General features: G+C 46.3%; 1 protein-coding gene across 1 annotated transcript in view; it reads right to left on the reverse strand.

Annotated features, from left to right (window-relative positions):
- CPLX1 (complexin 1) overlaps nt 1-13,269 on the reverse strand; it is a 120,025-nt gene extending 106,756 nt beyond the window's left edge. Inside the window, exons 1-2 of the mRNA XM_075740199.1 lie at nt 13,039-13,269; nt 12,003-12,105 (exon numbers count right to left, since the gene is read on the reverse strand). Of these exons, the coding sequence (XP_075596314.1) occupies nt 12,003-12,033 (31 nt within the window). The 5' untranslated portion in view covers nt 12,034-12,105; nt 13,039-13,269. The remainder of the gene's footprint in view (nt 1-12,002; nt 12,106-13,038) is intronic.
- Nucleotides 13,270-13,482: the final 213 nt, after the last annotated feature.

Consider the following 13,482-nt stretch of genomic DNA (forward strand, 5'->3'; position numbering starts at 1 on the left):
AGAAGTTACCATGGAGGGAATTTCAAACTATGTTTGATATGTGAAATTCAAAATCTCCACCTGAGCTGAAACACCACAGTTGGAAAAATATTCAGTGTAGCCGTGAGCTTGCTTTAGTCAGAAGCAATCTGATCAGCAATTCTAGAAATGACTTTGCAAATCCACCAAGTCCTTTGAAATAAAAATCACTTTCTATCTGAATCCGATAGCTGGTTTCAGATCATTCTTGGAGCAGTGAGATGATACAGCTGGGAGCCTTCTCCTCCTCTCATATGGACACAACAGAGCAAAAAAGTTTTCAGAAAAGGAAAAATTAACCACAAGTCTGTGACAAAATTACACAGAGAGCCACAATGCTGGTTCCCACTGAGTTGGGCCAGACTCCTGGATCCCATCAGAGACTATCACACATTGTAACAACACTAAAATTGAGTGTAAAAACTAAACCTCTTTTGAAGACAATTTTGTTATTATCAACAGTTTTACAAGTGATGAGTCAAAGATGTTGTCTGCTTCCTATAGATGTACTCAGGATAGAAAATTATTTCCTGCCTCACTGGCCCTATCTTTTAGAGCATGCACAATTACACTGACACATTATTTGAATCCCAGCTTCCATTTCTCCTCGCTTCCCCCAGCAGTGGGCTTCCCCAGCACCTCTCTCCTCTTCTGCTAGTCAGAAACACTCCTAATTCCCAACTTGAGTATGTTCATGGCCAATTTATTCACATTATTCTTTTACCAATGTTGTCCTTCACCTTAAGTAGCAGTTCCTTCACTGCAGTGTTTACCTCTCCCATGTATTCAGTGAGAGCAGTTGTGTCCCTTCTTAACCTTTTTCCTCAGGATTTTAATGTATCTCCATGTAATTATAAATTTCCTATTTCATGCTTCTTTTAATCTGTCACTATGCAGCTTGGATGACATGGAACAGGAACTGCTGATATTTAAACTGTGCAGTAAGAAAAATACAGAGGAGAAAGTTGCAATTGTCACTAGTGTTTTAAATGTACAGAATGAAAAAAAAAAAAAGAATAAAATTAAAAAGGCTTTTCTATTTCTAATGGAGACTGGGATTTTTCTAAACACCCTCCCAAACAGTGTTATTCCCAGCTAGAACTGTGCAGGAGCAGCTATGTTGATGTGATGGTAGTTACCAAAACCTCTGAATAGTTTCTCCTTCTCCTCAATTTTTTGTTTGTTTGTATTTTGTTCATGTGGGTTTTTTGAATAAAATTTCTTTTATTTAATGAAAAAATAAATCTGAAGGAAACTGCGAAGAGAAATTGGTTCACTCACAAAGAATAAAACATTTCACTCTAAGAGCCACACATTGATTCAGGGAAGAATGGCATGCATACACTTAACTTCAGCATAAAATAAATGGCTGTCACAGATTAAAGATAGGTCTGTCTGTATATTATCTTAGTCTCATGCAATCTTTCAGGTTTGCAATGAGTCTTTTGCTTCTTGATTGCTGAGAAAATACAAACTGTGTTTAAATGCTTTTCATGAAAAAAACATGTTTCAGTAAAACCTTTCCAAAGTCCTCTTGCAAATTAAAATTTTAATTAACACATACATTTTCAAGGAATTTAATGGACACGTACACTTAGGACGGGCACCAGAACAGAGACCAGGCAGTCCCACATAGTTTCTGCCCCTTCAGGGGGGATGCAGAAAGTCTAGCACTATGTGCTATAACATGGTGGGAGGGAGGCAGAATGAACAAGAAAGTTTCACTGCCAATTTGAAGGCAAGGACAATCTTTCCAGTCCATTAAGTATGCAAGTTCAGCTCTGCCAAGCACCGAGAAGCAGAAGGAGTGACAGAAGGAAAAAAGAGTGCTATTGGCTTCCCATGAAGAGAAGGGCAGTATTCAGGTGCCCATGAGTCACACTTGACTCTGTCCTGCTCTTGGGGTAATGGAGCCACATACTGCTTCCTATGCAACAGGACTGGGAGAGACACATAGGGGAAACATAACCCCCATTTTTAAGAAGGGAAAAAAAAGAAGACCTAGGGAGCTGCAGGCTGGTCAGTCTCACCTCTGTGCCTGGCAAGGTCATGGAGCTGACCCTCCTGGAGACTACGCTCAAGCACATGGAAAATAAGGAGGTGACTGGTGACAGCCAACATGGCTTCACTAGGGGCAAGTCGTGCCTAACAAATGTGGTGGCCTTCTATGATGGGGTTACAGCACTGGTGGACAAGGGAAGAGTGACAGACGTCATCTACCTGGACTTGTGCAAAGCATTTGACACTGTCCCCCATGACATCCTTGTCCCTAAATTGGAGAGACATGGATTCAATGGATGGACCTCTCGGTGGATAAGGAATTGGCTGGATGGTCGCAGTCAAAGAGTTGTGGTCAACGGCGCAATGTCCAAGTGGAGATCAGTGATGAGTGGTGTTCCTCAGGGGTCGGTACTGGGACCGGCGCTGTTTAACATCTTTGTCGGCGACATGGACAGTGGGATCGAATGCACCCTCAGCAAGTTTGCTGACGACACCAAGCTGTGTGGTGTGGTCGACATGCTGGAGGGAAGGGATGCCATCCAGAGGGACCTTGACAGGCTAGAGAGGTGGGCCCGTGCGAACTGCATGAAGTTCAACAAGACCAAGTGCAAGGTCCTGCACGTGGGTGGGCACAATCCCAAGCACAACTACAGGCTGGGCGAGGAATGGATTGAAAGCAGCCCCAAGGAGAAGGACTTGGGGGTATTGATTGATGAGAAGCTCAACATGAGCTGGCAGTGTGCGCTTGCAGCCCAGAAAGCCAACCGTGTCCTGGGCTGCGTCAAAAGAGGTGTGACCAGCAGGTCAAGGGAGGTGATCCTGCCCCTCTACTCCACTCTCGTGAGACCCCACCTGGACTACTGCATCCAGCTCTGGGGGCCCCAGAGTAAGACAGACATGGAGCTGTTGGAGCAAGTCCAGAGGAGGACCACGAAGCTGATTGGAGGGCTGGAGCACCTCTCCTATGAGGACAGGCTGAGAGAGTTGGGGTTGTTCAGCCTGGAGAAAAGAAGGCTCCAGGGAGACCTAATTGTGGCCTTCCAGTACCTGAAGGGGCCTGCAGGAAAGATGGAGAGAGACTATATCAGGGAGTGTAATGACAGGACAAGGGGTAATGGGTTTAAGCTGAAGGAGGGTCAATTTAGATTAGATGTTAGAAAGAAATTCTTTACTGTGAGGGTGGTGAAGCACTGGAACAGGTTGCCCAGAGAGGCTGTAAAGGCCCCATCCCTGGAAGTGTTCAAGGCCAGGTTGGATGGGGCTTTGGGCAACCTGGTCTAGTGGAGAGTGTCCCTGGCCATGGCAGGGGGATTGGAACTAGATGAACTTTGAGGTCCCTTTCCAAACCATTCTATGGTTCTATGACACCATCTTACCTTGCAAGCAAGGTAAGCACACCCAGGGCTCTCCTGCAAATGAGGCCAGCAGTTGAAACAACCATTTCCCACTTACTTACCTTAAACACAAGGTTCAAACTTCTTTTCCGTTGGTCAACTTTGCTTGTGCTCGCCAGCAAAAGAAAGGTGGATCTCAGGACACAGAAACATGGAAGTTCAGCTATCTGCCAACCTAAGCATTGACAGACATTTCTTTGCCATTCCTTTTCCTTTAATTGTTGTCTGCCTTCCCCTTCATTGTTCATATTCTCTCAGGAGACAAGAGTTATCAAAACAGCTCTACCATTTCAGACTTGGGCTTCTGTGTTTCTTTCCTTATTTTCCACAGAAGATAGTTCACAGCCTTTTGAATTCCAAATTTCTGTTGATGTTGCAAGTTTGACATTCCTTCAAGGTCAGTGTCACTGCAAATAATCTACAAGAATCACATCATGCTGCAAAACCATAAGTAGCTGCTAAGCAGCTTCATTCAACACACAGAATGTGTATACAAAAGCAGTGCACAGTTGCAGCCTCCCAAAGAGGAGCATCCAAGGCTAAGGCAGAGTGCTCTCTGCCCTGCCGCTGAAGGAGAAGAGTCAGAGAAGTTGGAAGAGCCTCAGCGTGCTGCATCTAAAGCCATTGGAATTGGGAGTAGAAGTTCTGCAGCTTTGAGGGGCTCATGTCCCATAGTCACCACTTTATGAACAACATCCCTTCTCTGAAGGCCTGAAAAATTGTGGATACCCACCCTAGAGAACACTAGAACCTGTATTTGTCTCAGTCTCAGCACCAGCCTCTACTCACTCTCTTCCCTCTCTGAGCACTATCCCATAATATTCAAAGAGAGGACCATGCTGTTCAAATGGAAGAGCATGCACTTGCACGTAGCCCTGTCGTGAAACAAGCCAGTGGCAACACACTAGAGATCTGTCCCTCTCTTTACGCCAGCCTTTTCTGCTTACTGTCATTCATCTTCCAGGCCTCCTGAACAATTTTGTGGCCTTCAAAACCTGCTGGAGAATTTCTAACCTCCATGCAGCTGCCACAGATTTCATACTGCAATTTCCCACATAAACATCTTGCTGCTAGAATGGATTTTGTGCTGTTGGGGGTGATCCAGAATGAGACATTCATGTCCTCCATAATGGCAGGGCGCCTGTCTTCCCTTAAGAATGGAGGGCCTTTGCAGAAATTACTTAGGCCTTTTGGAGTACATTACTGCAGTGCTAACAAACACAAATAGTCCATACACTCTTAACTCAGCAAGATTTCTAAACCCATGTAGCCCCAGAATTTCATTTCATAGTTTATCTTCACTTCTAATCAAGGCACAAAGCCATCCCATGTACATCAGCCTTCTCTAATGCCTGTACTTTTGCCAGCACAGTGAATAGGTCTAAACTACAGTCTGAACTTCCCTCTCTCCAAGGACCAACATAAAGGCAACCTAGTAGCTTATATTTTCAAAGTCCCATTTCACCAGGAAGGTCTGAATAACTGTAATGCACCGTGTACTAAACTCCTGCCCAGCTCCAAATCCATTGCTGTAGATAGTGTTTCCTATGCAACACAGGCCGAAAATTCATCACTAACAAACTCTGTTTGTGCCAAAAGTATGCAGCTGGCAAGAAACCACCACTTTTCTCTGCCCCCATGAGAATGAACTTCTATTATGAAGGATACAAAAATAGAAAAGCCAGAAAGATTCAGGTGTACAGCAATAGATGTTAAAACAAATAGTATGCAGAACTTCCTTTCAAGTGGACAAAGAATCAAAGATAATCATCTTTTGTTCTGCCATGAAGGAATCCTAGACAAACTCTTTAACACATATGAAATTTCCTTATTTCTCCCTGTCTCCCCAGTCTGATAGAGAAAACTTCCTGTTTATCCATGTCACTCCAGGCAGGCTCTTGGCAAGCAGATGCTCACCAGGAGAAACCTTAGTTAAGCTCTTCGTGCCATACCTCTACAATCAGCAGGCTGAAGGTTGCTCATTTCCTCCAAGAATACTAAATAAGCACATTCTGCTCTCAGTGCCTGCTTACAAAAAGGACAAACGGAAGTAAAATCCCAGCAGACACAAGTGAGAGCATTTGTATAATTCTAAGAGCAACAGGCTCAGAGGCAAGCAAACATAAAAGGAAGGTTTCTCAGGAAAGGCACAGGAAGAAAGGACCTGGCCAGTTTTCCTCCTCCTGGTTTGGATCACAGATGGAATAAATCCATGGAAGAAGCAGCAATTTTAAGCCTCTTGGTTTCCTCATTGTAGTTGTTCCACTGGTATCATCTCCACAGTCAATGATCTGCTACCTTGGAAGACATCTTGCTCCTTGGTTTTAATAGGAATTCCTGAAGAACAAAGTAAGCTCTGCAGGTTTCCATTGCAGGATCTGGCATCAAATAAATGAACAAGGAAGAACCAAGGCTGGTATAGATTAGCCAGTTTTGAACAACTATAGAACCTATGTTTGTTTTGTTTTTCTGGAAGCACTGAGATACCTACATGGGATTTTTCCCTTCTATCCTTGTCTCAGCAACAGAGATCATGATTACACTCAACTTAATCCAATTTCTTGAAGTAAATCACTTTGCCAGCAGTACACATTAGAAAAAAAGGCCTATAAAACCATTTCTTGTGAAAAATGTATCCATCAGATATCAATACTACCTCTTCATCTTCAAAATGTCATTAAAATGCATATACTCAAAGCATCAGACAAACAAAAAAGATTCAGAAGATAATAGAACAACAAAACCATATTACACACTGAGACTGCAGAATTTATCTTATACTCTTACTCACTTAAGAATTTATAATATAGAATAGTTCAGTGGAAGGGACCTACAACAATCATCTAGTCCAACTGCTGACCACTTGCATGCTGACCAAAAGTTAAAGCTTGTGATGAAGGGCATTGTCCAAATGTCTCTTAAACACTGAGAGGCATGGGGCATCGACCACCTCTCTAGGAAGTCTGTCCTAGTCTTTTACCACCATTGTTTCCTAACGTCCAGTCGCAACCACCTCTGACAGAACTTTGAACCATTCCCTCACAGCCTGTCCCTGGGTCCCAGGGAGAAGAGATCAGCACCTCCCTCTCCACGTCCCCTCCTCAGGACGATGCAGAGAGCAACAAGGTCGCCCCTCAGCCTGCTGGTTTCTTGACAAACCCCGTGTCCTCAGCCACTCCTCACAGCACATGCCTTCCAGCCCTTCCACCAGCTCTGTTGCCCTCCTCTGGACACACTCACCTACCTTAACATCCTTCTTGAATTGTGGGGCCCAAAATTATACACAATATAGGCAGAAGTTATCTGAGAACAAAGATGGGTCCCCAACATTACCACATGCTACAGTGGGCTGGAGACCTCCTGTCTCATCTCAGATTCTCCAGTCTTTCTAATTTGGAAGCACCTGACTGCAAAAGGAAAGACCTCATGTGTCATGGGTTTCAAGGACTACTGGCAAAAGAGATCCCAGAAGTAAATACCAGCACTACTTGTTGGCACTACAACTTGCAGTTCTGGATTAGTTTCTGTCCTTCTCGAGGACTTGTTACATTAAAGTAAGCAGTGGAACACAACCTAGCTGATGCATAAGCAGCAAAATATACATTTCATAAGCCACATAGAAGGCCAATACTAAGATGTAGTTAAACACTAGTACAGTTTCCATTCAGGCTTATCTGGCATTCGCACACACACATCTTCACTAATGTAAGCTTAGCACAGGGGCTGCCTCTTCAGAGCTTGTGGACAGTGACTTAAATCCCATTATCTTCAGGAGTGTTTAAATCTCTACCTACCTTCAAGAACAAGGGGATTCCCTCTGGACTGAGTTTTGTGGTATACCTAGCTGAACCAAAGCTGCCGGTAAGGGACATGAAGTAGGCAGTGCCTCCCTGCCGACATATTCCAGATGGCAATCTGGTTGCATTTGTCTTCTGCCTACAGTATTTTAAGAATCCTTATGAACTAAAACAAGTCTCCATTGAATCTTGACAGATAAAGAAGTGAATGCCAGGCAGCAGTCCTCACTCTAAGCTGCTGCCAATAAAACAGAAAATCATACCTGTAAATATAGCCAAGTAAATATCCATCCAGACACTCAAATGTACCCTTCCCCCCCGACAAGGCTTGCATTACACAATGAGTTCAAGGGGTGTGGCATCATGAAGAAGAAATTTAGACAGAACCATTCATATGCATCATTATATATGTAATGAGTTACATGATTAATCCACAGTCTGACATTAGGAAAAGTCACTATTTAAGGAAAGCATCCCAGCTAGGCATTTCTCCTATCCATGGCAATAAAAGGAGCACATTAAAAGGACCCTGCACAACACCATATAATACAGAGATAGAGCTATCGTGGCTATTCTGTATATCCACATCTTCACAGACTTCTGGTCTGCACAATGCTAGTTTCTGCTGTAAGAAATCTCTCTCTCTTCAACCACATCACGATCCCAACTCAGACAAATCCTCCTCACCTTCCCATGGGCTTTCCCCTTCTCTTTTTCTACATGGAAATGCCTAAGACCCTTAGGCAAGACAAGAATTGCACGACATCCAGCAGACCTTCATGAAGTATTGTGTCTCTTCTACTTCAGTCCAGTTTCCCTATTTGTCCAAGCCACCAGTGACAGAGGAAGTGAGTGCAGTATGACACAGGAGTCAGGTGTTAATGCATCCCTTGCTCTCACACAAACCTATGAAAAAATAAACAATGCCCAGTGAAAAAACACTATGGTTAAATTCCTCCAGGGACCATTTCAGGTTCTCCACTTCCAGCTTTTTCCTGTAAAGTCGTACACCTTGGTCATGACAACAGTGCTCCAGACCTGCCTTTCTAAAGAGCACTTTGAATGTAAAATGCAATCATGAAAGCACTCTGGTTGTCTTCATTTGGTGAACTGTCACAGGAACAGCAAAGCATGCAATCACCCTGGCTACACACCTACATCAATGTGGGCTGGAGTGGCAGGGTCAGATGTACAAAGTATCCCTTTGGTGTCTCTGTGTTACTTCTGTGGAAGAAGCAGCAATTTTAAGCCTCTAGGTTTCCTCATGCTATTTTCTTCTTGTCGTCCTACACAGCTAATCAGCATCATGACTGCATTTCATATCTACGGCGTCTGTCACTGTCAAACAATAAATGGAGTGACACAGGGTGCTGAAAGATCTGAGGAGCACAAAAAAAAGCCACAGAAGCAAATTGGTCAAATAAGCTAACATTTTGTATCGCTTTTCCTGGACCACAGTCCCAGTCCCCACTGCTAATGAAAGGGTCAAGAATTTTACCTTGAAGAGGCCAGCGATTTGCAAAGACACATTTCAAGCTTGTAAACCACTAGGCAAAGATTCTACTGCCAACACGAGCAGCAAAATCCCAGTGCTGGCAGCACAGCAGAGGATGGCCTTCCACTGCAAAGAAACAGCAAGCTTGTGCTTTAACAAGAAGTCAGGAAAAGAATGTATTCTACTTCAGCAACACAATAGCCTGCCAAACTGATTTCACAAAACCTAAATCCCCTAGTCACACAGACTTCCAAACAAAGCAACTCTACACAACATAACTGCCTATCTTGACTTGCTAACTTAGCTCACCTACCTTACAAAACACCTTCCTGCCTTCTTCCCCTCTGACTGACAAAACTCTAAGGAAAAACAAATCTGATTGATTGTCTTGTGCCATTACAGACAAAGGAAATGTCTTCATGGATTGCTTCAAAAGGAATGAGAAAACTCCCATAGTAGTGCTCTGCTAAGGCTACTCTTTATTGTTAATAAAGCGAAGTGTGAGACCTCCTCTTCCTCAAGAAGAGGAGTGAGAAAGTGGGAGAGCAATGATGTTTTCCTTCCAGCACCTCCTCTGATCACTCCAGTATGATGAAACCTGGTCCCAAAGTTCGCATATGTTTCAGAGACCTGCACAGCCCTGTCCAGCAGGAAAAGGACACAAACACCCCACCTGCAAACAGTTCTCAGCTCCAAACTCAGCTACCATGAGCTCTGGCCTAAGGCCCACTTTGATGCTGGATGTTGGGAAGAGAAAATGCCATGCCCATAATGCTCAGACAAGGAAATCTAATTGGTCCCTGGCCTTTGTGAGGTATGCCCAGCTGAGACAGTGAAACGGTTAAGCTATCATACCTGTAGGTGGTCTGCAAGCAGTATCTATAGCAAGTCTGATTCTCTGTAAATTGGAGGGGACCTTACCGAAAACATTGCAGTATTTCTTTTTTCCAGGAGTGCCAGAAGAGATTTTGGGGATATGATAAGAACTTTTGCACCATTCAAAATATCCCAAGCAGACAGCAAAATTAATTCAGAGGTGTTCTCAGAAAAGCCACACTAAACTGAAATCAAAGAGCCATGAAATCCACAGGAAGATCTCCCTGAAACTGGAGATAATAAAAAGCAGATCACACCACGTGTCCTAGCCAAAGCAAGCCTGTCACCCGCCAGAAATTTAATGCTTTGCTCAGTTTGGGCGTCTCCCTCTGGATGTCAGAGTTGGCAGACAAAAAGGGTTCTGGCCCCGTAATTAAGGAAACAAACTGTAACTTTTAGTCCTTGTCTTGCTGTGCCAGTGTGGCCAGATAGCATGCTTGCATCAGCTTGGGCTTTAACTCCAGTGGGAAACAAGTCTCCAAAACCACCTTTACTTTCCATGTTGTATTTGCCCTGGGAGATCTTGTTTTTCATCTTTGAAACTATTTCTAATTTAAAAATAGGTCTCTGCTTAATGAATTAACATTTCCTGGATTTTACCACTCTGCAGAGACTTCTCCTTTATTAAGTGGGCAAGTTCCAGACGCATTTTGCTAATACATTAAGTCATCTGGTAGAAGAGCTGGTGCCCTGGCCAGCATCTTGACAGACATCAGAAACTCAGGCTTCACGAAAAGATGCTTTTTAAAATTTGTCTTCTCAAACTCCTATTACAATGCAAATCCTGACCCTGGTAGGCAACATTATGTTAGAATGAATTCCTGCCCAGAGTAAATGCTGTAAACTGCTTCCAACTCAGGTTAGTCACTAAGCTGCAAGAAAAGGCATGCATCTCAGCTGTTACTCCTTTGCTGCAACCCTCCTCCCTCTGCCTTTAACTGCAGTCTCCAAGCAGTTATTTCCCTTTAGTGGATTCACAGATCCCCAGCTGCAGTGGCTGAATCTCCAGTTTGCAGGTAGACTTGTTCATTTCTGTACAAGCAACCCTATTCACACCATAGTGAACAGTGCAAAATCTGCTCTTCTCAAAACTATTTCTCCTTCAAAACAGGTACTGAAGAGTAATGAAATGTAACACTGCTACCATACAAACCGTTATCTTCTCACATACATATCTTCGTATCTTGTTATTTCGAGCAATCAGATTAGACCCTTTCTTCTCCAGTTTGGTCTTACCATTCAAACTAAGACTCGGGTTACTTGCTCTATCCTTAACTGTGAGAATTTTGCTCCCTTGGTCAAACAAAATCAGAACAAAACACAAAAAACCCCCCAGTTCCTTTGCTTTCAAAGATGAAAAAACGTGGTTCCATGCCACGGGATAGAGTCCTGCAGTAAATGTTGAAGCTGCGTATGACATCAATAACACCATGCATGAAATATTCCCACAGTCCCACAGTTTCTCCAAAGGAAAATGAATGGAAAAGGCACACATGAGGTACAGTACAAAAGAGAATGATTAGAACCACCTCATCAACTTCCTTTGACTTCAACTATTCCAGTTCCCAACAGGAGCCAGCACTCAGCATTATCTCAGTGACAGCCTTGTTTTGACTGAATGCTCAGGCCAAGCAGCCCAGAAAGGCAGCATAACTGTGACAGAACAAAGGAATCTCATCCCCAAATACTTCTGCATTGTTTTCAATTTGTCCGAGCCCCCCCGCCCACTGCCTGTTCTATTTCCCACTGTTAGGTTAAAACAATTCATCACACATGGAAGGAAATGGATTAAAACCATATAAAAGGTTGGCCTCAAATCCAGATAGGGTAGAGGAGGATACTTTATTAATGTTTCCCTGCTGACTGAGCCAATATTCTTATTAAAAATAAATTTCCATATACCAGGTAAAAAAATTTCTGCACTGGCCATTTTTTGGTCAAGGTATGGCTGACTTTTGGGGGAAGATGAAAAAGGAGCTCTCACACACACACACAAAATGCTACTCTTTCTTTGAGTTTACTCAAAGACCTGTCTGCAGTCTTTGTAATACCTGCCTCAGTGGCATGGCATGAAGCAAATAGCAAGACCTGTGCACTGTACAGCAGGATATGCAGCCAGCTGGTGGAATGCCAAATTAGGCATGAGCCAGGACCTGCACACACGTGTGTGGGAGGTCTCTCCCCTGACATGGGGTTTTGGTCTCTGCTTGTTGCTGCCCTCTCCTGCTCAGATTCTTCAAACACTTGGCTCTGGGATCGTGAATCGGTGACAGTCATACTCTTCCGGGTCCCCCAACAGCTCTTCCAGCTGCAGATCCTACCAGAGGTTCATAGCAATCCATCCTCTCTTGCCAGGTGCAACGGTGGGAGCAAGGGGAAGGGAGAGGAATACAAGGACCCTCATATGCCAACCACACTTACCTCCTAGAGCTTGTTTCATAACAAAATCCATGGTGATGGCTTAGGGGTGCTGCCCACCTTCACACCTCACATGCACAGAGACCAGGAATCCTTGGAGGGCAGTCTGCAAAGAGCTACAATCAAAAGAGGAATAGCATCTCTAGGAGGAGAAAAGGTTGATTCCCGATTATTTTTTTTTTTGGTTGATTCCCCACAGCTTTCCTCCCCTTGTCTAAGTGCAGGCAAGTTTCCAATCCCCCATCCCTGCAGACCCTGGCTTGGCAGGACAAGGCTGTCCCTGGCACATGGGGAGCAGAGCTGCATGCTGGTGACCGGGGAATGGGGGCGAGAAGGAGGAGGTAAGGGGCACGCTGGTTCCCCCATGCAGGGCAGATGGCTGGGAGGGAGCCTGGAGGAGCAGTGCGGCTTGTCTCCTGCAGGCGGGCAGGAAGGCGTTAAACCTTTGAACTTTCTCGTTTCCCCGCCTGCCTCTCGCCTCGGTTTTCAGAGGGCTAGCTCCGGAGTGGCAGCTGCGCCGGGGACAGCCAAGGGGGCATTTGAAGGTGAATCGCTCCGCAAGCGCCCGGGAGGGCGAGCGGGGGAAGCTGGGCGACTCGGGTGCCGATGCAGCCCCGGGCGGCGGGATGGAGGGCACGGATGCGGGGCAGGCTCCCCCACCCTCACCCTTCAGAAACCTCACCCAGCGCAAGCCCCCAGCGCAATGCCAGCGAGGGCTGCACCTCCTTAGGAAAAGCCGGGCCGGTTCAAGGTTGAGACCGGCCGGACCCAGGTGCAGCACAGCGGTCCCGCCGCGCAGGCTGCTGCCTCCCTCTGCTGGCCCCAGCCCCGGCGAGCGGCGGGTTCGGCTCCGGGGCAGACTGCCGCCTCCTGCCCGGCACCGGCTCCGGTACTGGGTCACAGCCGTGCCGTGGCGTTACGCGGACCGCCAGCACCCCGAGGACCAGGGCTTCCCCCACCCCTGCGTGCCCACACCCCGCCTCTCCTGCTGCCCTTCCGCACGCCGGCCGGCACGGCCCGACCGCCCCGGCGCCGATACCTCGCTCGGCGGCGGGCGCGGTGCTGAGCTGAGCCGAGCCGAGCTGAGGGGTGCCGGCCGGGCGGCAGGTAGGTGGGTGGGTGGGTGCGGCGGCTCCGCTCCGCTCCTAGAGGCGTCGGCCGGCGCCCATGTGCCTGAGGGCTGCCAGGGAAGTTGCGGGCGCGGGGTAAAGGAGGGAGAATCAGTCCAGAGCTTCTCTCTACTTTTTCCCCCGCGCCCCTCTTTTTATCACAGGATTTCCGGACCATCCCCCCCGACACGGTCCCTCCTTCCTCCTCCCCTCGTTGCGGGAGCCGGGCTCTCCTCCTCCCCCTGCCTCCGGCTCCCCCGCCCCTTCCCTGCGCCGCCCTCACCCCTCGATGCTCGCGCGGAGGAGGTCCCCAGCGCTCCCCAGCCCCTCAGAGGGGTGCGTGTATTGCATGCATGTTCCCCACCCCATCACCG

Source organism: Balearica regulorum, chromosome Z, assembly GCF_011004875.1.
Source record: "Balearica regulorum gibbericeps isolate bBalReg1 chromosome Z, bBalReg1.pri, whole genome shotgun sequence".
Taxonomy (NCBI): domain Eukaryota; kingdom Metazoa; phylum Chordata; class Aves; order Gruiformes; family Gruidae; genus Balearica; species Balearica regulorum.